The sequence below is a fragment of the Odontesthes bonariensis genome, chromosome 10, assembly GCF_027942865.1.
Source record: "Odontesthes bonariensis isolate fOdoBon6 chromosome 10, fOdoBon6.hap1, whole genome shotgun sequence".
Taxonomy (NCBI): Eukaryota; Metazoa; Chordata; class Actinopteri; order Atheriniformes; family Atherinopsidae; genus Odontesthes; species Odontesthes bonariensis.
In genome coordinates, this window is record NC_134515.1 from 19,297,994 (window position 1) to 19,321,100 (window position 23,107).

General features: G+C 38.8%; 3 protein-coding genes across 5 annotated transcripts; 2 read left to right on the forward strand and 1 right to left on the reverse strand.

The window, feature by feature from the left end:
• On the forward strand, positions 1 to 2,211 carry tac3a (tachykinin precursor 3a). Its single transcript, XM_075476741.1, has 7 exons — positions 1 to 85; positions 458 to 573; positions 668 to 767; positions 968 to 997; positions 1,098 to 1,151; positions 1,312 to 1,378; positions 1,615 to 2,211. Exons 2-7 carry the CDS (start codon positions 472 to 474, stop codon positions 1,631 to 1,633), a joined length of 372 nt encoding a protein of 123 aa, XP_075332856.1. The 5' UTR covers positions 1 to 85; positions 458 to 471; the 3' UTR covers positions 1,634 to 2,211.
• On the reverse strand, positions 1,201 to 8,093 carry c1galt1la (core 1 synthase, glycoprotein-N-acetylgalactosamine 3-beta-galactosyltransferase 1, like a). 3 transcript variants are annotated; one of them, XM_075476739.1, is made up of 4 exons: positions 7,758 to 8,093; positions 5,448 to 5,702; positions 4,475 to 5,139; positions 1,201 to 3,164 (listed from the first exon to the last, which is right to left on the reverse strand). In XM_075476739.1, the coding sequence occupies exons 2-4, from the start codon at positions 5,656 to 5,658 to the stop codon at positions 2,814 to 2,816; spliced, it is 1,227 nt and encodes a 408-aa protein (XP_075332854.1). In that variant the 5' UTR covers positions 5,659 to 5,702; positions 7,758 to 8,093; the 3' UTR covers positions 1,201 to 2,813. The 3 variants fall into 3 exon arrangements, with proteins under 3 accessions (XP_075332854.1, XP_075332855.1, XP_075332853.1); XM_075476740.1 differs by lacking the exon at positions 7,758 to 8,093 and adding an exon at positions 6,362 to 6,600 and having other exon boundaries at positions 5,448 to 5,577; XM_075476738.1 differs by lacking the exon at positions 7,758 to 8,093 and adding an exon at positions 6,362 to 6,600.
• On the forward strand, positions 7,592 to 23,016 carry b4galnt1a (beta-1,4-N-acetyl-galactosaminyl transferase 1a). The gene is made up of 12 exons (XM_075476737.1): positions 7,592 to 7,742; positions 13,672 to 13,740; positions 13,833 to 14,044; positions 14,140 to 14,322; positions 15,610 to 15,716; positions 15,858 to 15,895; positions 15,995 to 16,175; positions 16,436 to 16,528; positions 16,623 to 16,810; positions 16,902 to 17,042; positions 19,402 to 19,639; positions 19,791 to 23,016. Exons 2-12 carry the CDS (start codon positions 13,696 to 13,698, stop codon positions 19,994 to 19,996), a joined length of 1,632 nt encoding a protein of 543 aa, XP_075332852.1. The 5' UTR covers positions 7,592 to 7,742; positions 13,672 to 13,695; the 3' UTR covers positions 19,997 to 23,016.
• The last annotated feature ends 91 nt before the right edge of the window (positions 23,017 to 23,107 follow it).

Here is a 23,107-nt window from a genome sequence, read left to right on the forward strand (position 1 = left end):
AGGACCTACCCGTTTCCACTCCACTCTGCACCAGAGCGCACGCTGTTGACTCGTTTACTAAATATTTTTGCTCGTGTGAAAACAGGTAAAAACCCTAATGCATGGTATAATGCTTTAAGAGAGCTATATTTTTTCATTTTAGGTCCAGCAATTTTCAGAAGTCTTCTTTCTTCATGAAGAAATCATTGAAAAACTAAATTATTTAAACAAATGGGTACTAAGTGAAAAGACCGTCTTCGTGTTTTTGTCTTTCACAGAATAATCAAATAAGACGAATTCATTAATCGTTGTAAAATAAGAAAAGCTATGCCTGAAACGCGCCTTTACGCACCGATTATGCAGTGGGTCGTGCGCAACAAGTGTAACTGATTCTTAAACTAAATGGGGGGGCTTTGTATTTTCTTATAATGAAAATGACAGAATAACTATCTATTTTTTTTGCCTTTTGTTCGTATAGGTGGTGCTGAGAAAATGAAAAGAGGTTTGCTCCTGGTGACTTTGTTCCTCATCGTTAAACTTCGGTACGGCCAGTCCAGATGCGAGGAAACCGGAGCGCGCAAATCAACCTTGGACGTAAGTTTCCATGAGATGCGTGATAATAACTGAGTAGATTTCCATCAAATCTTTGAAACGAAGCTGATTGTTTTTCTTATCATAATTGCTGCAGCAAACTATAAGCTTGGAAGATCTCAAGCAGAACATTTTGAAGAGGTACACTGACTTGGATTATGACAGCTTTGTGGGGCTGATGGGCAAAAGAAACGACGGTGAGTCCTCTTTTCGATAAGTGAGCCTACCCAGCTGATACCGTATCGGTTTTCTGATAAAAAAAAATACTGGTGTATGAAAGAAAGGAGCTATTTCTTGTATTCATTGACTTAGTTAGAGCGATTGATATAGACTCACAAATGCTCTCCTCAGCTCTTTTGAAAAAGAAAAAAAAAATCCCTTTGCTGTTTTTGAACAGAGGCAGATGCTGTGCAGTCACCACAAAAAAGTAAGACCCGATAAGGATGATTGCTTTATTTAAATTCCTTGAAATATTCATAAAATACTTAACTGAATTGTTGTATTTTGGTGGTTGTTTTTCACAATAGGGGAAATGGATGACATATTTGTTGGACTTATGGGAAGAAGAAACTCTGAGTCTGGTGAGTGTGGAGGTTAACATGAATTTAATATCCAATAGATTCACTCCATTCATCTCCATCTCTAGAATTGCAACCAAGTCTCACAGCAGAATGGGGAAAAAAGTCACTTAATATTGAAATCATGTTACAGCCACGTGCAATCTTGTGTTTGCTCTGATAGATAATGGTCCCTGGAGGAAAGAGTATCCAGAGAGGAGAGGGATTTTTCTCAACAAGTCCAGGCTGAGGTGAGTGCATCATCACTAAGTCTCCACTACTTACAAAACTAACATCAACCATTCTGATAAAAGATAGGATTACACCAGACAGAAGAGTTTTTGTTGTTTTCTGCTTGGTCAAGTTTTAACGCCTTCAAGGTGTTTGTAATATTTTTTAAAATAAGCGCCATTGTCTTTTTAGTTTTAAGACAGTACTTTTCTTGTTTGATTTTACATGTGTGCCATGCATTCTGTATTTTTTGCAGGTTACTCCAGGGACTGTAGACATTCAGACTGAAACGACTTTCATTTGACTACAATGACAGGAGATCACAGAGAAACAACAAACGGTCCGACTGTACATCTGCCGGCTGGCTAATGAAAGTGACCATAAACCAACCAGATTGTAATTGTTTTATCTGAAACACAAAGAATAATTACCAGTGATCATTTCCATTTCTTTATTATGTATTCTTTTTGTCAAAAGTTGAAAATAAATGTAATTTTTATAATTAATTCATTAAGTTAATCATCTGTGTATTTTCCTGTAGCTGCTTAAATGATTCTTCAAGTTTGGGACGACAGTAACATTCATACACACCATTATGGGGTCCATAAACAACCTGATGAGTGGCATTCCTTAAAATTTTGTATAATACAATGCAAATCAATGCTCCAAAACAAAAGCACAGGTAGACTTCAGACTTCAAGTACAAATTTGTGTGTTAGAGCATTTCATGTCAGTAAAAGGCAAAACAAATATATATATATCTCACAGCACAGTTGCTTTTGTTTCTAAAATAAACACTGCGAATTTTCTTGGCTCTGAATTTAAAAGCCTGCATTTATTACCGAGTTGCAAAAGAAAGGTACATTCAAATAGAAAACGCAGATTTACAAAGATCACAGTAACATGACATTTTTATTTATGCATATTTCTTCAAAAGGCCAAAGACAGAAAACGCATAATCAAATTGAAATCAAACATTGCAAACGTGGCCATGAAAAGGATAGATATTTCACAGTTTTGACACACCTTGCTGCTCTCATATTATTGACACAAAAAGAGAGAGAGAGAGAAAAAAATAAAAATAAAAATCACAAAACCAGACAACATTAAATAGGCAAGAGAAAAAGAAAAAAAGTTGGGTCAAAAAAAATACAGCCAAGCCAGAGGTAGCTACCACTGAGCCATACTGAGTATATCCACTCCTGATGAGGATCGATTACTGTAGAGTATACTGAATGGGAAAATTATGAGATCATATGATGAAAGCTTCGTCATATGAAAAGACCAGTTGGCCAATGTACGGCATGGGGTATCAGACTTCTCTGGAAGTCACTCTCCTATCTCCCGGTCACAGGGGGAAAGTAGCCCTGAGTACGTCTAATGTCGATTCTAATGTAGATCAGATACACCGCAGTTATAGCACAGTCAGCCCCAGCTGAGTAGTAGCACAGAGAATCAGTGATGGTTATCTTGTGTGACTGCAGTTCTGTTCTCAGTCAGATTTAAGTTTAGACTGTCTTCCATCTCCTTGTTCAAGTGTGTCCCTTCTGTGGTTTGGTTTCCTGTGACAAAAAAATCAGAAGTTGTGTGACTCCGTCTGTCTGTAACTTCGTGAACTGTGTTAAGCGCCGCGTTCACGGCAGTCTGCGTAACCGGGAGGAGGTTCACACTGTAGTGTGCAGAGGGCCGATAACGGGACTTGTAGCCGTAAGCTCTCAGGTGGTAGGTGTAGTACTCCAACGTGTACATGAGCTCTGCTTCCACATAATGGAACGATACTGCCAGGTCTGAACAGCACTGAGGCCCCTGCAGAAGATTAGCAAACAGATCAGATATGCAAAACACACAACAGAGAACAGAAAAAGATAAACAACATTTTACACCTGCGTTGCAGGAACACTGGTAACATTATAATTATAATTCATGAATAAACCCTTTGTCAAAATAAGTGTAAGCCTCTTTTCTATCCCTGTTCAATCCACTTTAACTGGCATTGTTGCACAAATGGGCATTGATTTAGTTCCCAAAATAAGAAGCTGGCCACTTATCATCTAGTACAATAAAGCGGTAGAATGAGTAGGTTTTCAGCTATAAGTCAAAAAGAAAATTAATTTCCAACCACCTAACCTATTGAATAACCACATGCAGCTAAAGGGGACAGAGAGAAAACCCGATAGAAAGATGTTTGTGCAAATATGGTACCGGTTTTATGAACTACGAACAATAAGTATTCCACTAACAATAGAACCTTTAACCAGAAGCTGGGGGCGACTATCCAGAGCTTCAGTGTCTCATTTATGTGTCATCATAACAGTTATTGGGTGGCAGGTCTATGGCTGAGAGACAGGACGTAATGTATATCAAGAGTCGACAAGAAAGACATACTTCTTGTCTTACACTTAATTTGGAAAAAACACTGTCACATGCTAATGTTTTGTGGTTTCTGTTTATACAGACAGATTAAAAAAAACAACAACAATTATTTCAATATTAAAAACAAATTTGTTTTCTTGTCGTCTCTCAAACACAAGAAACAAAGCAGCTCCATACGCTGGCATTGTGTGACAGCATCAGTAATGAACCCATCTCATTTTAATTACAAAGTACAATACATTAGTTGCATCATCAGTGACAAATTGACCAATTTTCCTTTTGTTGACAGGACATCGTCTGTGCTGCAATCATGCACTTTAATATGAACTCTTTTATCTCAATTCACTCACTCTATACGGGGGTCAGGTACAGAATCTATTCATTCATTTATTTAATCGTTATTCCTCTGAGAAGTCTTTAACAGCAACACCAATATTTTTGTACATGTACCCAAAGCAAAACAAGCAGTTCATGCCATACTACTCACTTTCAATTAGAATAGAAGGCCATAATCTACAATTCAAAATCAAAGAATGCTCTCATTTCATGGTAGACGGTATTTTTACCATCCGCATGTCCTCCTAGCCCGACCTGCCCTTTTCTAATAAGGGTAATCCACTCACAGGATGTCAGTCTAATAGGAGTTATCTGTAATTGGCTTTAATGCCGATTGGTTACATTTTTACTTCACAGCACTTAACTCTGGGGCCAGTTACCATATGAAAAAATGTGAAGAGACTTGCCTCAACTATTGGGTAGTAACAGTAGCTCCAGTACCAGAAACTCTTAGAGAATTTGGTGGTTAGATGATGCTCCGGCACAAATGGGTGAAACGTTTCCCGATGCAATGTATCTCTGGAGTCCCCGGCCAGAACCCCCATCTTCTCCAAACACTGCCCCAATGCTAGGTCTTCGACAGGGGTGGTGTGTGTGCAGGCCTTGGTCCGAAAACCTTCCACAAACCTCTTGAGGGCCTCCTTGCTGAGCACATAGCCAGCGCCCCCACTCATGTAGCCTTGTTTGGTGTAAGGCTTAAAGCGTTTACCAAAATAGATGGGTTCTTCAGGGGTGTGGTTGGACAGAATCCACCGAAGGTTGTCCACCACCACATAGGTGTCGTCGTCCGCTTTTAAAAACCAGTCTGCCTCATTCACATGGTGTTCATAGACGTAATGGAAAGCTCGGATGGTCTTCCAGTAGAGCTGGTCCCGGCCCTCCTCAGTGCCCAAACCTACAGTGGGAAAGTCCGGGTCCTCCACAGAGCTCATGAATAGCACCATGTTGCAGTGTCGACTCCAGGTGGCCCGGACGTGGCGGGCCCTGCTCTGTAGGTTATACGGACCGGTCATCACCCAACAGAGAACACGCACCCTCTGGTACAGCGTATCTGCCACCCTGCTGTCTTCATCTAAAGGGAGACGGAACAATATACAACATTACCTGGTGTGCAGAGAGTATATCTGGTTCTACCAGTGACACAACAATATCCTGAAACAGTTTCAGAGCGTCTCTGTTCATTTATGATCAGAATGAAAAAAGCTAGCTAGTTCCAAACCCAATCAGAGAAATCCTCTGTCGACTTAATCTCAAGGGGAAATGGCCAGTTTTTTTCAAGGCCTCAAACGTAGCCAATGAATATTCAAATAATGGATATCCAAGCATGATTTTTTTCTGTTACTGTGTTATCTGAGTTAATGTGGAAAAAGCACACAGCACCTGCATGGTGAGGGTGAAGCAGGTTGATAAGTGCAGCTCCCTCCTTCCTCCAGTTGGTTGGTGTCTCCGCTAAAGCTTTAGCTTTTTCCTGAGCTTCAGACAGCACAGGGTAGCTTCGCTCGAACCACACCTGGTGCAGGAAGAAGTACATGCTGCAGACCCCTATCAAGAAGCCCACTGAGAAGGCCCATTTGGAGCTGGGGCCCTTCATAGCGACAATCTCTCATACACTGCGATGTCTGCCTTACAGCATGTCTACACACAACACACAATAATCCATTTGTTATTAACTCAAACCTGAAATGTATGTAGACCTGACTCATTTTGTCCCTTGTGTTGGATGAAGACATGTAACAGCAAAGCAACGCTTTTGTTGGAAAACCTGAACTCTATTTTAATAATGTTATTTTAAGCCTGTAAAAACAAAAGCCTGTCTTGATATGTGCCTAAAAATGACAATACAATGATAGCTTTTTAATAGTTTCCAAGCATATTGATACGTTTTTTGAGCCGTAAAAACAAATGTTACATCAATCTTAAAACTACAGGAACCTTTCATACTAATTTTTGAAGTCAAAGCCTATACACTTGACAGGAGTCAAACTATTGTATCCTCTTTTAGCTTAGATCAGAAAATGACCGATATTAGTGTTATCAACACGAATCATATTGTAGATTTTTTTCACGAGGACTTCAGGTAAATCGGATAAGAGCAGTCGAGGATCCAAATCCGTTTCTACCAAAAACACATAACAAAGACTGCTGCAGCAGCGATTTGAAGCCATTAGGGGGAAATATCTCTTTTCTCAGTTCTAATGTAATCAGACATAGTCGCAGTAGTATGTGGAGGCTATGTCCAAAGTTCATGCTGTTAGAGCATTCCATAACTACTCTCGCATGTGTGTGTTCATTACCTTTGCTGTGGGATCAATCATATGTGAAAACGTTATCCCTGCCTAAGCATCTAAGTGTTTCCTGAAATCGGCACAAGCTTGCAACACCTGTCGGGCATTAGTACAATCGCATGCCGGCTCCATTCATCCGCTGTCTTGTCCTCGAATGCAGTTCTCCCTATTTTGCGACGCCATTTAAGATTATTGCAATAAGAAAAGCCACGGCACCTACATGCTTTACACTCTTCGGCATTATAGGTTAAGCTCCGGAAACGTGGCCTCTCATTGGTTTGCCGCCGATGACGTTTGAGGAAGCAGGCTCCAACTTTTTGGAAAATGAGTGACAGTCCCCCCCCCCCCCCCCCCCTACATTTTCAATACGTGATTGTTTATTGTCGATAAAAAATCAACTATTTTGAGACGCAAAGTATTGAAGCGAAAGAAATAGAAAAGGGGTAACGCTGTTGCTGTGTCACTTTTGGCCACTAGGTGTCACCCTAACGCCTTCAAATGAAACAAGCACCAATTCCTTTTAGTATATTTGACATGAACAGGTGAGGTTTTAGGATCAGCCTTATACTGTACAAACCTGAGCTGAAGCAATTTTTCTATTCTATTTCATGTTTTGCCATTTTAACTAACTTTCTTTGGCTTTTATACATTAGAATTTGTTGCTCCGTATGACAGTCAGCTCTTGTTCACATGATTTGCATATCATTTACCTGGGAGTCGCTCTAATGTGCAGTAACCATACAGAAGGTGTAAGAATAATAAAGTCTGAATCCAGTGGAGCAGAGTCAAAGACATGGTGATACATTAATATTTAAAAAACTCAACCCGGAAGGGGAATCCAGAGGTTATTTTCCATTAGCACTAACTAGATCAATATAAAATACTATAGCTGCGTTACACAGAATCAGAAAGTGTCTTTCATTTGTGTTCTTAAATCGACCCATAACTGATTATTTTCCATCACAGAATATTGTCAGACTGTATGAACAAGTCATGAGTCAGTAATAAATACTGGAACTAGCAGAGCAGAGCTTATCAGTTGTGCTTGACAAGGAGCCATTTGAATGCAATTTCCTTCAAATAAAGTACAAGCTATAGTGAAATAATATATATCATTTTTCGTGCAGTCCAGTGATATTAAAACTAACAAAACAATAATTGCAAATACATAACATATGACTTATGTCAATCTCTCTAGTTTCTCTTGCTTTTCATCAGTACGCACATTTACATAGAGGAAGATAAAGAAAACGGCTCGTTGTCTCTTCAGAGCCCCCATTCACGGAAAAAGGCGCACGCATGCCCACACGTCAGTAAGTTATTGGAAAGTTTGGCAGATCTGAGTAAAAGAGATTCTAAAAGGACTATTGCTACCACGAGAACAACAACAGTAAGATACATTTACCCGTTTTTCTTCTTGTCCATTGTTTTTAGTGCTATTTTTCCGCGATAGCGTTTGGAATGAGAAGCAAAATTCTGAGACATTTCACGATTGGTAGAACATTCTAACACTTTTAAACAAATTCCCTTTCTTGATCAACCGAGGATTGTCTTATTATTGTCTTTGAAAGTATTCCTCAATAGGCTATCTAATATCTGCAAGGTGACTCATCCACGACTTCGTCACTCTAGATCATAACCCAAGAAGGCTGCTGACACAGTAAACCTAAGCCTAAAAATGTCACACGTTTATTTTTAATCTAATAAAACATAAGCCCTAAGACAAAGCATCATATTTTTAGTCCAATTTTAGCTCGTCAGTTTTTTGCACTTCGTGGAGTGACATAACTGTTGACAATCATTATCTGTTAACAGCCATTCAACAAAGCTAACCTGGAGGCAGTTGTGCTTTTGGCACCACCCTATAGATCAAATATGCAGAGGTCCAAAATGATATTATACCAACTTCTGGCCCTGCTCTTTGAAGGTATACTGATATTCAGAGTTGGTCTTATTATTTTAGAATTTACTTACTATTTTACATATATTATAAAGATTACTGCTATTAAAAAGTAATTCATTATGTAACTTACTTTCTTTTTGTAAAAACTGACTTTTTTTAACGTCATAAAAACTCCTTTGCAATTTCTTGAGCTGTTTGGTTATAATGTTATGCTCTGCAGGCTTATAACTCCCCAAACAAATCAGTAACAAATAAATGAGCAAAATCTTGTTAATCATTAATACAGTTGACAGCAGTGCTTATCTTTTGACTTTGGACTGGGATGATCTATCAATTTCTGTACCTCATCTGGCCCAGACAACACAGCTGATACATTTAACTATTTTATCACACAGCATGTTATCCAAATGGTATAGAAATCATCATATGTTCTGAGATATTTAACCTAACATGATAATGTCATTGCACTAAGAGAGGGAAAAAAATATTTTTATTTGTGACAATCTGGGGCCCATTGCACAAAACTAAGATAAGGGATTAAGCCAGGATATGTTGGCTATCCTGGCTCAACTTATCCGTGATCCAGTTGCACAAAAGTGGGAAAGAGGGAAGTGGGATATGTTCAGACGTAAGTTACCATGGAAATTTATTCTGTGAAGCTAGCCTGGTCCAGACCAGGCTAAGTTCCAGGATCTATTTAATCTCATTCCTTATCTCAGTCAGTGGTCGCCAAAAATGGAAACAAATATTTATTCCACTGCCTAGAACATATTGTTAAAACATTTAACTATACCCACTATCATTATTGAAACATTTGTGATCATTAATTGCAATCATTTTAGATAACTGATGATTTTAGATGAACTTGCAATCATTAGATAATTTAGTTTCCCACAGACTACACATAGTACATCACCATATAAATATAAATACACATTAGAGAGTACCACGATGTTCCTTTATTGAACAAGGATGAATCAAAGTAAGTAAACCATCAGCTCCTTTCAAAACTGAAGTCACACAGTGCTCTACAAGACAAAAAGCACAGAATCAAAGCATGCAGTTTGAGACAAACTGTTTGTAAAAATGGGCTATACAAATAAAATTGCCTTGCCTATACAGCACAAAAACCTAACAAAAATTCCTCTGCCATTGCAGGCCCAACTTAAATCAACATGCATATTAATTAAAATAATTTAACACATATTGGCCTCTGACCAGCCGACCACAGTCGTCATCCGGGAAGATGGCAGGATTGTCCCAGTCTATGAGAGCTGGCACTCTGGGGGCCCTCTCCTTTCTCAGGCAGGCCACATTGTGGAGGCAGCACAGGCCACAATGATATCACATGCCCTGTCTGGGCTGACTCTCAGGTGGTTCAGACACTGAAAGCGTGCCTTCAGTAGGCCAAATGTCATTTATATCCGGGCCCTTGTTCTGGCATGGGCATGGTTGTATGCCAGTTGTGCCTCCAGAGGGTCTGCAAATGGAGTGAGCAGAAAAGGCTGGCAGGCATACCCTCTGTCACCCAGCAATACACCCAGGAATACACCTGTGAATACAAAATGTTACCATCACAACCTCATAAGTAGTGACATTCTTAACACAGCCATGATTTTAAAAGTAGTTATCAATAGAGGTTCTGTGGCTAACCTTGTGATAGGTGCCGATAGATCTCTGAGTTCCGAAACACTCGGGAGTCGTGGACCGAGCCGGGCCACTTTGCCACAACATTACTGATCAAATAGTCAGCATTGCAGACCATCTGAAATGATAAGATGTTAAACCAATTAATGCACATCACAGGCAATGTACAGTGTTCATTAATTAACTTTATCAAAAGTCATGTTCACCTGTACATTGATGCTGTGGAAGTTTTTCCTGTTCACAAAATCCCCGTCATGGCCACCTGAGGGGGATTTTATTTTGATGTGTGTGCAGTCCACTGGACCAATGACATTGGGGAAACCTGTAATACGATGAAATGAGTATCTTACTCTGAATGTTAACATTGTAATTGTAACTGTAATTTTTTTAATTTTTTTCTTACCTGCAATCCTATAGAACTCCTCCTACAAATATGTTAATTAACATTTTATTTGGATTGTGGCCTAATTGTGATAGTTTCAGTGGAGTGGTGAGTGTGTATTTGTGCACTACTTATGCATTCAGGCGGTCAGCAATGGTTTGCCACGCTTGCTCCCTTTGTTTTTTGACTGTGGCGGTATTTCCTTTTTGTTTTATTTTCTCCTTCACCTCTTTATATGCTTCCATTAATAGTTCTTGCTCCGCTGGGGAGAAATACGCCGCCCTTGTTGCCATGGTGAATCAGTGAATCTATGATCGATCGTGGGGTCTATTTAAGCAAGCCGTGTGCAGCATTTATCCAGGAACAGATTCTTCATCCAATCACATGCACAAGTTTTAGAAAAAATAGCCCCATTTGAAATCATGTCGGTTGTGGGCTCGTCCCAGATGGTATGCGAATACCAGAGGGCGGGAGTCAGGTAAGGTGTACCCTGCCTCTCGCCCAATGACAGCTAACCCCTCTATGGAAGAATAAAGGAATAAAACATCTTTCACATATAATCCAGAATGGAAATTTTATCTTATATGATGCGCTTGTATCACAACATGGGATCAGCAGCAACAAATATCGAGAATATCAACAACTCAAATCTATAATAACTAAGAAATATATCTTCAACGAATTTGACCTACAACTACCTATTAGGGTAGCAGGATTTTTAAGCATCTGCACCCCAAAATTGCTATAAAAATATATCAATTATTGTCCAAGAATTTCTACCAACCTCAAAATGCGAGGCAGATCTATCCATCAGTTCTAATCAAAACAGGCCACTACCACTTCCATTACTACTGAAGAAAATCATACGTTATTAATCATCTGTCCTGCAATGTTGACTTGTTGCTCTTATACCGAAATGTTCCTGCCTTCAGATTCCAGTAAGACGTGCTTTGAACCTAACCGCACATACATCCGAGAAGAAGTCTTTTATTGGTGTAGCTTTGCATTATGGGGAACCTGTTTTCTCTGGACCAAATTAGATGAAGGAGGGAAGTACTGCTTTTGCAACAGCTGCTACCACAAGTTTAGGAAGTACATCAGCAAAATGTAGGCTGCGGTTTGGCTGTAGGAGTAGGCAACAGGCCGTTCTTACATACACCTCTAGGTGCTACTTGGACACATCATCAGTGATGAACCCGAGGTCATTGGGTGTTTCGGGTCTTTGATCATCAAACACCCTCGCTCGGGCGACCCAGCCGGGGATGATCAGCCCCCGACTTGTGTCCAAGTGGCCCACTACTCCACGGATCCCCCCTCCGGATCCATAGCCATCTTGAGGCTTTCTCCGCAGCCTCTATGGTGTTCCTGATGGCTCGCCTGCACAGCTGACCTTTTACTCCGAGGACTTTTAGGGTGCGGGTTAGTGACTGGCCAGCAAAACCCCGGCACCCTACCTCAACTGGTTCGCATCGGGCTTTCCAGCCTTTACTCCGACACTCAACCACCAGCTCAGCATACTTGGCCCTCTTGCGTTCATTTGTCTCCTCCATTCTGTCTTCCCAGGGGACAGTAAGTTTGACCAGCACCACTTGCTTTGTAGACTCTGATGTTAATACCATGTCTGGTCGAAGTGCAGTGTTTGTCACCATATCACTCAAAGAGTACAGAAATCATGCAGCCATGTTTTTTTCAACAATTTGTGTGAATGGTTTGGAAGGATGAGGGAGACCCAGACTGGGTGGACAAACATACTGTTTGTTAATGTGGAGAAGAAAAACTTGATTCCATACTCATGCATACACTAATACAAAGGACAAGGACAGTAGTCCAATTACATGGCCCACATAACTGTGCATGTAATGGCACTGACTGTTAGATGCCCCTGGGTGTTAAAGTATCTGGTGCTTTTGGTCAAAATGCACATTTATATGCTACAGAGTTTATTTTATAACTGACAGTGTTTCAGTCTAAGTTAGACTGGGACGTTGTCAGATAATAAATATTCTCTGTGGCATGCAGTAAGTAGGCAATTCATAACTTCACTTAAAATTGTTTTTATAGGTTTGCACCATAGTGTATGTGATATGTGTGGAACACTTACTACTTTACACAAAAGAACAGACCAAAAAGCAACACATTTAAATTGGGTGGTGTGGGAGCAGACACAATCATTATGGGGTTTTGGGGGAGGGGGGTGTAGCAGCAGGTGGGAAGCTGCAGACAAGTGTGTAAGAGAAGAAATTGAGTGATTTTTAATACTCCAAGAGGAGCAAGAAATTCCAAAGAGCCTAATCAAGGTAACAGGAAGTGATGCAATACATCTTACTGCAAAGCGTCAGCCTCCCCTACATCAATGCCTCAATATAGATTTGTCCAGCCCTGTACATACCCATAGCAGTATTTATTACTTTTACATACTCATCTCAGTACTTATTTCCCTTGCTTTTCCTTCCAAATGTTCATCCTTGCTTTTAATAATAATAATACATTTTATTTATAACACACTTTTAATTTTTTTTTTAAATCTCAAAGTGTCAGTAAAAAGGACTAGAGGTTATCTTTATTTAGTTGTTGCCTTTAGTATTTGACTGCCGAATGGTGAAGAGTTGCCAACGGCATCTCGCTGTTAAATGCTGTAAAATGTTCTACAATGACAATAAAAGGATTCTATTCTATTCTATCATAGTTATCGCAACTAGAAACTTAACTTAACATAACACCACCAACTAAATGCATAGTTCCCTGTGGTGAAAACTGCAAAACTGATTTGGTGGCATAGCATGCAGTTTATTTAAAATTATCACCATATCTGAGAATTTAAATTAGTTGCCAGGTTGCTTTTAATAATTGAATTGTTGAAAAGAATAATCTAATTAACACGATGTTTATGACTGAACTGCCAGCATTTCAGGAACATAATCTAAATACACTAATTGACTTTTTAGATGATAGTTGAATTATTTTTTTCTGACATAAAGTCAGCAATCAATCACTTTCTATTTAGTTTCAATTTCAAACATCAACATATATTCAGTGCTCAACATACGTCGCCAACCCATTAACCTCCCTTCACAGTACAGCCCTTAGAGGTCCCCAGTGCTCATTTATCTTATCCCCAGCTTGCCACTTGCCAGCTATCCTGTTGTCAATGAACTACTCCTGCATCCACTACCAGATTACCCTGAATTCCATGTAAATATCTGTGTTTTTTGCCAGTTCTTGCCAGAATCTCTCCTCTTGTGTACAGCTGTTTCCCAGTTTTGATGCTTTGTTTTTTTCCACAGATATGCTCAGCCCCGACAAATGTTGATGCTTATCTTGTCTTGTTAAGCCTGCCTCCAGTGTGGTTGTGTTGCATTTAAAAGACATGTGCTTGCACTTCCATAGGTTTACAAGGACTTTCATAAATTAATGAAAAATATGCGCTTATGTCAAACCGTCAACATTTCAATCAAAGTAAGTAACTCGTCCGTTAAAGACAAATCCTCTGTCTCTCATATGTCTTTTTGCTATGGATGCTATTTTGAAATTCCTATAAATACTTTCAGATGCATAAAAACTATCAGAAGGTTTTCAGATGGATTTTGGTCTCTGGACTATTGTTGGTACCCCTCTTTAATTTTTGGAGTCCTTGGACCAGCTCAGGAGTTGACATACGGTCAAGATGGAGTCCAGTACAAAAAGTCCTCAGTAAGAAAATTGGAGACATCATCAGAGGTTACCCTGATATTGCTTACCACAAAAAGGAGGAAGTGGCATGGTGGGTTTTTTTGTATGTGTGATTGTATTTACTAAATTCTAAACTAAATTAAGTTTTTATCCTGAACAACTCAGTCTTTGCTACTTCTTTTACAGTCGTTTGGCTCAAAATGCATGTGTCTGTCTGGCTGGTGAGGAAACATTTCACCTGCCATTCTCCCATCTGCTCTTCCCACCTGTGTTGGCCCACAACCTCCAGTATGCATTCTTGGAAAACCATCCTGATCCTGAGGGCATCAAACATCATAGAGCTCAGGAGTACAAAAACTTTCAAAGAAGGTAAAATTCTAATTATAGTAGATGACAAATCCTAAAGTTCACATCAAAAGGAGCAATTCTCTCCCACAGAAGGCATATCTCCTGTACAGTCAAATGTTGTGTCAGTGTTGCTCAAATATGCTGATATGAGCTAAGCTATCAATTACTCCATACATGAAACATAGATGGGGAAAAGACACATTGTCAAGCCAAAATTGCCCAAGTTGACGGAAATGAACTCATTAAAGAATACTGCAGTTTCTATGTGAATGCATGTGACTTTGGTTATCATCCATGTAAATTAAGTGAAGAAAGATTAAAGTTTTCTCAAAATGTATGCTTAAGCATGTTATGAGTGTTACAGAATGATCTGAGACGGAGATTAACACAGAGGAACACAAAAAGCAGCAGATGTATTTATTAACTTATAATGCAGTTACTTAATGAGGCAGGATAAGAGGCCACCCTATGTTCTGCCAGGTCATCTGTTCACAGACAGTTCATGCAAATATAAACTGTTTACCTGTGCAGGGCTCCAGACTAACTTTTTGCACTGGTTGCACTGGTGCGTCCAACTTTTTTTCTTAGGTGCACCAGCACAAAAGTTAGGTGCACCCAAATTTTCCAACGGATTGCATTTAACACCGCAGTTTTACAGGTTGACTTTTTTTTCTTTTTTTTTTTTTTTTTTTTAAATCGCTATTTATCTATATATTGACTTGTAAACGATTAACTAGCAATCTGGTCAAAATAAAGTTATTTATTTGAAGCACAATTCTACAAACTTACTGAACTTAACTTACTAACTACTTACTGAAACTCACTGAAAAAGTGTTGGTGCTTAAAGTGCTTCACAGGCCTGAAATTTAAACTTAAAACATCTCAAGATAAATGAAATAAAAAGAAAATCTAAATTAAAATTGCAAGTGTTTTAAGGGCTTCAAACTGAACATCTCATGGCTCAATGTCTTATGGACTATCCTCCATTGCAGTCACATGCCCCTCGGATGGCCAACTCCTGTAGTTGGGTTAAATATATATATCAGTATATTCACGTACACGCACGTACACGGGCCAATCAGAGGGGGGTCCCGCCCTTCACTATCTCTGATTGGTTTAGACCACGAAATGGGTTTCTGTTGTTGAACCAGGGGGACTTTCAGAGTCGCATAGACTGTGCGACCTCAGATTTTTTTTAGTTGCACCATTGAGAAAATAGGTCACACTCTAGAGCCCTGCTGTGTGTAACAGGGTTTTTGGTAGGCATCATTGCTATCATGCTCTAATATGAATCACATGTTTGTAAAGGTCCTACAATCCAGCAGATGTGCTTATTGTAGCTGAGGCCAACAATCCTCTTCAATACCCCATACAGGGTGTGGAGGTGCAACCCCTCAAAACCATCATCATTCCCGGTAATACCATATAAAACATATTCTTTATAAAAGAACTTTCAATTGTTTCATCTTCTCGAGCTAGTTTTGTTTGTTCAAATATTTTACCATTATTCAACTTTTCATTTCAACATTCCTCTAATAACTGCTCTCTTTCCACAGGTTTGGGCCTTAAACAAGAAGCAAGATCAAGCTATACAGTAACTTCCTATTTTTTAGGTTTTTATTATGATTAACAAAGATTATTTCTGTTTTAACTTATTTGCTTACCCCCCCCCAAAAAAAAAAATAAATAACAGGTTAATTTGACAGCAACGCTGGGGACTTTTGATGTTGCTGCCACAGTGGACATGGTCTCCATAAAAGGAGAGGGAGAGAATTACATGACGCTGTCAAGTCCTCTTCTCTCTGCTCTGAACAGGCAGCTGCAATTTGTGACCTATACAAACATTGTATTCCATCCGAGGACAGCAGATTCAAGTAAGGTTATTATGCAGATACTTTGTTCATACTAAGAGAAGAATGTCATTTGTAAGGCTGTGAGTTGTGTTCGTATCCTTCAGCTCAGTGTCCCTGAGTCAAATCTAAGTAGTTGAAGAGGGGGCAATGATGTCTAGATTTGCAAATCCTACCTTTAAAAAGCCTAAATGTGCAATTATTATTCTTCTCTAATAGTCTTGAATTGGAATTGTTTTATCTATTTTTTGTCTAATTACCCAAGTCTTTACTTCATTCTGCAGTTCAGTTTGCAACTGAAGGTCACCAGGCATTTTTCACCATCAAAGTTGGACATAGAAAGGTTCCAAAACTTTACAACTCTGGATACAATGGAGGTTTGTGACCACTTTATGTACACAATCAACAGTTTAATTTTATGCAAAATGTGTGAGAGTCACATTGGAACATTACTTTTCTGTTTCCTCTCAGGTTATAACATCACTGCTCTGGTTACCATTGCCACAAAGACTTTTATACGATATGACAAACTCAAAGATCTCATTGACAGCATAAGGAAATATTATCCCACCGTCACCATAGTGATAGCAGATGATAATAAAGACCCTCAGCCAGTGACCGGTCCTCACATAGAACATTATATTATGCCATTTGGAAAGGTAAAAAAGTTATCATGTTTATATGTCGTCTCCTGCTTGTGATTATCAAACAGTTCAGTTAAAGTGTGTTAATTACTCTGTACCTACACAGGGCTGGTTTGCAGGAAGAAACCTGGCTGTTTCTCAAGTGAATACAAAGTATGTGCTTTGGGTGGATGATGATTTCATCTTTACTGCAAACACCAAGCTGGAAAAGTTGGTGGACATCCTAGAGAAGACTACTCTGGATCTGGTGAGATGCATGTCAAGCAATAGTAAAATGTTTGACACATGTCTATGGAATAATAGCAGTACACACAAAAAAAGAATGCATTTGTGAAAGGACAAAAAATTAATAAGGAAATATATCAAATCATAGATAATTGCTTTTGATATTTTCAATTACTTTTGCTTTTCACATCTATACATTCTTTTTATTATCTTCCTACTGTGTGCCACTCGTAATGACTACACTGCAATTGCCAAAGCCTGCTCTCAAACCTGCAACCTCTCACTTCTAAATCAGTGAGGCTAACCCCTGAATTAAGAGACTGTACTGTACAAACCCAAAAAATAGCCTGATGGGTTCTTTGCTCACGCATGTTACAAAAGCCTATAATCAGGTCTATAAGTTTGTGGCGGAGAGCTTTGCAGCCATCTGTTGGGGCAGCAGAATTAGAACCAGTGACTCAAAGAAACTGATAAAGAAGGGTAAATCTCTGCTGGGGACTGTTCTGGAGCCAATTGTGCATAGAAATACGCTGTATACGCTATATATATAGGCCTAAAATATAATAGGCCTATATATATCTTTTTTAAGCCTATTCATACAAATACTTATTTGTCTTTTATGTCTTTTTTTTCTTTTGTCCCAACAAAATTCTGATGGTGCTGCTCAAAAAGATAATTTGATAAGATTGTCTGTAAATGCTAAAACATCTATGCGGGGTCTGATAACCATCTCCCGACAAATATTTAATCTTTGCGCAATAATGCTGCACCTTCATCCACGCGATCGTTGTCAAAAGGACATGCCATGTTCGTGGGAAAAGTCGCCTCCTACTGTGCCTAATGGACTTCTAGAACTAGAAGAACTCGCTCTGCTGACTGAATGAATGAGGAAATCAAATGGCGAGTGTGGCTGAAAGAGGGTGGGGACAGAGAGAAACTTGAGGTTTATTGAGTAAAACCAGGTTAGGTTCATAGAGTCTGTTACTACGGTAACTGACCGAGAGCTTAAGTTACCTCTCTTTGTGAAACAGGCTATAGTTACCCCTCTTTCTCGGGTTTGAGTTACCTCCCTTTGTGAAACGGAAAACTCAGAGTTTCCCTCATTTCAGGGTTAATCAACTCAGAGTTTTCACTAAACCTGCTTTGTGAAATGGACCTCAGATCCGCTGCAACGATACAGATCATTCTTACCAGCAATCATAGTCATACATACTGACAACTTTTAATGATGTTTAAACTTTATCTAAAGAATATTAAACATCTAGTGGTCTGCATATAAAGTATAAAAATTACATCCATGGGGGTGTTTTTAACAGAATGTATTTTAGTTTTTTAACTATAAGCCTAAACCCAAACAGGAAGTGACACAATTGTTTTAGTAAAGCGTTGTCTTGCACTCAACTGAACAGAACTCTGAAAAAAACTACTGTTTTACCTTTCGTTGCTAATTGTATAAATTAGGACACACTATGTTTGGCGCAACAAAGCAGTTGTGATGAAAAATCAGTTGTAGTTTTTACATTCTACATCCCTGCTGAACCCTGTTGAGCCAGTCAGTCCACTCAGTGTCAACACACCCGCCACGGAACACACCCATATTTCAAATAGTTTCATCACTAAAGCCCTGCCCTGTCAAAACAGGAGTTCACATGGTTTGAACTATTATATAAAAACTATATTACCACTCTAAAACATACATTTCAAACTTTGGCCAGTAGTTCCTTAATCTTTTCAATATGCCTCTGTCTACATATTATCAAAATTTATTTAAGATGCTTCCTGTTAAATGACAGTCCTTCACCATGAGAAAGAAGTTTGATGGGACTCAGAAGTACACTGTCCTACACAACTCATATTTTTGCATGATTGCTAACAGTGCCGGACTGATCATGTTTGCATGTCGGTATTGACTCGTGTTCACAGTGTCACAGAATGACTGCTTGGATGAAGCAATCTCTGCATACCTCACCTCAAGCGCCATGACTGGCAAGCCAGGGCCCAAAAGCTTCAATGGGGTGGTTGCTGGGGCGGTTGCTGGGGCGGTTGCTGGGGCGGTTGCTGGGGCGGTTGCTGGGGCGGTTGCTGGGGCCTTCGCTTGCGTCACTGGCTGAAGTGCCACCAAGGTGCAAGGGCTTTTATCACTGCTTGCAGCTTTACTGCCTTTTTATTGTCTAAAATTCTTACATCTTGGATACCACCTTGTCAGTTCACAGGATTTTACCAGAAAAATATCTAAATATTTTAATAGAGCAGTTGTGTAGGGCAGGATGTGCTTGAAATGTTCTGTTTTATTTTTTCCTTTTTGTTTTTTTTCTTTTCTTTATTTGTCTCTCTTTGTAAATGAACTGTTACTCATTACATTTTTATTGCTTGAACTTCAGGTGGGCGGTGCAGTGAGAGAGGTTACAGGCTACGCTGCCACATTTCGTCACACAATTTCAGTAGAAGATGGAGGAGAGGAGGGTGACTGTTTACACATAAGACTTGGATACCACCATGTCATTGAGGGATTCCCCAATTGCGTGGTAGCAGATGCCGTTATCAACTTCTTCATGGCACGGACACACGAAGTGCAGCAGGTTGGCTTTGACCCACGGCTGTCAAGAAAGGGTCACCTGGGTGTGTAGTTGTTTCATTTATAGATATTTTCTTCATTTTCTTTATAGAGTGATTACAGTGCTGAATTGTTGCCGAATGGGGGTGGAGCAGAAACACCAAGGATTATGCAAATCTGATTTTTTATTTTTCTATTTATTTTTTGATGCTGCAGAATTTTTCATTGACGGTTTGGGCTCCCTCCACATTGGCTCCTGCAGTGACGTCATTGTGAACCATGCTTCAAAGATCAAGCTACCCTGGACTAAATCAGAGACACGAAAGGTCTATGAAAAGTTCCGATACTCGTCTACTGGTGGGAATGATAGGGATGAACTAATTTACTTTAAGAACAGATTCAAGTGCATGACCAGACAATGAGAACTGGTCCTCCATAAGTAGAGTGCTGTTCATCTCAGTGAGAAATGTGGGAAACTAAAATTTCTTTACCATATGGTTACTGCCAAGAAACTTGTCTCTATCTCAAGTAAATACAAAGTATGTGCTTTGGGTGGATGATGATTTCATCTTTACTGCAAACACCAAGCTGGAAAAGATGGTGGACATGCTACAGAAGACTACTCTGGATCTGGTGAGATGCATTTCAACCAATATTAAAATATTTTACACATGGCTATGGAATATTAGCAGTACACACAAAAAATCATTTATTTGTTAAAGAAATATAAAGAGAAAATATATCAAATCACATCTACACAAAAGCCTATAATAAGGTCTATAAGTTTGTGGTGGAGAGCGCAATCTGCTCTGTTGTTCTGGAGCCAATTATGCACAGAAATAGGCTGCACATGTTGATGAATGTAATGGACTATACTGTCTAACCCTCTACATAACATAGTGTTGAGAGAACAGTGTGTTCAGACGGAGATTTTTTCAGCTCCGCTGCAACGATACAGATGATCATACATAGCCTACTGTTGAAAAAAAAATCTTTTTCATTTAATTTCAATTTTATTTAAAGAATATTAAACATCTAGTGGTCTGCATATGAAGTGTAAAAATGACATCCATGAGGGTGTTTAAAAGAATGTATTTTAGTCTTAATCGTGATCATTTTCTTGACTAATTTTACTGCCTAAACCCAAACAGGAAGTGACAAAAGGGTTTTAGTAAAGCATTGTCTTGCACTGAACTGAACAGAAATGCGAAAAAAACTACTGTTTTACCTGTCTGTCTCTTTAAAAGAGCTATTTTTAATGAGGTTACTAATTGTTTTGATAAGGACATACTGTATGTTTGTATTTAAGTCCAGGTTGAAGACACACCTATTTTCAGCTTATCTGACTCCCGCCCTCTGGTAAGGGAACGCCCCCGTGTGTAGTTGGTGAACGCAGCCAGATGACGTGAGTCAGGTTAATTTTCAGCTGCATTTGAATAAAATCCAAATCTTAAGCTTGAGTTTCAAAACTTAATCATATTTTAACTGCTGATTTTATCTATTGTTCTTATTTATTTATTTTTTGTTTCAATTTTAAATCGTGCTTTTTATTTCTACTGTTTTAATGTCTCTGTAAAGCACTTTGAATCACCCTGTTGCTGAATTGTACTATACAAATAAACTTGCCTTGCCTTGCAACAAAGCAGTTGTGATGATAAATCAGCTGTAGTGTTAGTTAGTTCTATGGTGCAACCCTGCATAACCCTGTTGAGCCAGTCAGTCCACTCAGTGTGTCAACAAGCCCGTCACCGATAGCCACGGCCCAATACTGGGGCCCTGCCCTGTGGAAACATGAGATCACACGGTTTGAACTATTATATAAACCATAAAGCTCTAAAACATACATTTCAGACTTTGGCCAGTAGTTCTTTAATCTTTTTAATATGCTTCTCTCTACATATTATCAAAATTGATTTAAGATGCTTCCTGTTAAATGTTTGAAACACGGTCATTGTCTTCTTAACAAATTGCATCTCTTTGTATCTACAATTAATCATTTCTTATTAGAAGAAGAAACTACTGATTAGAGTAAGTAGTTTCTGACCACAGGCAATCATTGTCCTCTCACATGGGCTCCAGTTCTCGTATTTTCTCCTTGTTGTTTGCCTGAACCTGAATAATATAAAAAAGCAGAAAGCACATTTTGTATTATGAGAGAGAGATTACTCTTTGTGTTCAATTTGATATTTGTTTGGTGACATTTGGTATTTTATGTATTGCTCTTACAGATAATGTGCAATGTAATATTATTGAAATAGGAGTATATTCCATCGAATTGCAGTTTTGAAATATCTGTCAGACTGTGTGTCTGATCTCACCAAGTTTAACTAATTTTTTTTTTTTAAACTTCCTATCTCATGTTCACTAAGTGGAAAGTCATGTGACCCTTCATTCAGGCAGATGGTCATTGCAATGTTTTACCACAAGATGGAAACAAAATGTCAGACAAAAATGCCACACAAGGCTGAAAACAAATGGAAGTCTGAAATTTCATGAATTACCAGAAATTAGAGTTTATTTTCTTTTTTCTTCGTTTTAAATACTGCTTTTCCTGAACTCATGTAACTGTTTAGTAATAATAGATGATTCTCTGTTTTGATTAAATCCACTGAAATATGATTGTGTATTTTTTTGATTGTTTGTTTTCCCTGCTGCAGGAAGAAGTCACTGTTACTGACAGCTTTGCAGAAAATATCTTTCTATCATTATTTATGTAAACTAAAATATTTGTAAGTACAGCATGCTCAATGTGCCTGTTTTTGCAGGAATAGCTATACGACCAGCCAAAGTTGTGTCTTTTAAATGGCTGACCTTCTTATGGAGTGTGCAGGGCTATTGTCATCATTTCTTTGATTATCATTTTATTTTTGTTTTCAATGTATGCCTGTATCTGTGTTCATATTAGTAGGCATGGCTGTAGAATCTGGCTTGGTAAACATTTGGCCAGATTCTTGTGCATCATGTTCTAATTGAAGTGGACTACTTCCTGCCAATTAGTGAAACACTCCTTGAGCTTTAAAGGGAAAACCCAAAGGGCACAGTGTCTGGAGGCCTCTTTGAAATATGCACAGGAAAAAAAATTAATAACCTGGCTATCCAACATCAAGCAAGAAGATAATTAGTGTTTTCTCCTTTTTTTTATCTTATTTTGTCCTGGTTTTGAACTCAGTACATATAGTTTTTATCAGGTCGAGGTAACAGGATTGAAATGAAGAGCAGCGGGTGTAAAGCTTTCAACCTTTGGACAGCAGAGGGCAGCATGGCAGTAAAATAACTCATCACTTGTAGTTAACGTGAAGATTAATATAACAAAAGTTCTGTCAAAATGCATCGTCTTTTCTTGAAAGAAGCAAAAGGTAGATGCGCCAAAAAGCTTTGCTTTCATGTCTTTACAGTGTAGATTTTAATGCTGCATGTTGAATAAAGCAGAAATCTTTTTTGACTACTGCTTATTTGTCTTTGTTGTGGAGATCATCTCTTTTTTCTTTGCTATCATTTAAATGTGAGAGTATCTATTTGTGGCACTGCTCTGT

Bases quoted from the DNA above. Each gene is read 5' to 3' on its own strand.
- c1galt1la (XM_075476739.1), bottom strand. From the start codon at position 5,658: ATGAAGGGCCCCAGCTCCAAATGGGCCTTCTCAGTGGGCTTCTTGATA. The intron at 5,140-5,447 runs GTGCTGTGTGCT...GTCTCCCTTTAG, and splicing joins GCTTCACCCTCACCATGCAG to ATGAAGACAGCAGGGTGGCA. The intron at 3,165-4,474 runs GCAAGTCTCTTC...AATCTTCTGCAG, and splicing joins GTTACTACCCAATAGTTGAG to GGGCCTCAGTGCTGTTCAGA.
- b4galnt1a (XM_075476737.1), top strand. From the start codon at position 13,696: ATGAAAAATATGCGCTTATGTCAAACCGTCAACATTTCAATCAAA. The intron at 15,717-15,857 runs GTAATACCATAT...CTCTTTCCACAG, and splicing joins CAAAACCATCATCATTCCCG to GTTTGGGCCTTAAACAAGAA. The intron at 16,529-16,622 runs GTTTGTGACCAC...GTTTCCTCTCAG, and splicing joins CAACTCTGGATACAATGGAG to GTTATAACATCACTGCTCTG.
- tac3a (XM_075476741.1), top strand. From the start codon at position 472: ATGAAAAGAGGTTTGCTCCTGGTGACTTTGTTCCTCATCGTTAAACTT. The intron at 574-667 runs GTAAGTTTCCAT...TAATTGCTGCAG, and splicing joins CGCGCAAATCAACCTTGGAC to CAAACTATAAGCTTGGAAGA. The intron at 1,152-1,311 runs GTGAGTGTGGAG...TTGCTCTGATAG, and splicing joins AAGAAGAAACTCTGAGTCTG to ATAATGGTCCCTGGAGGAAA.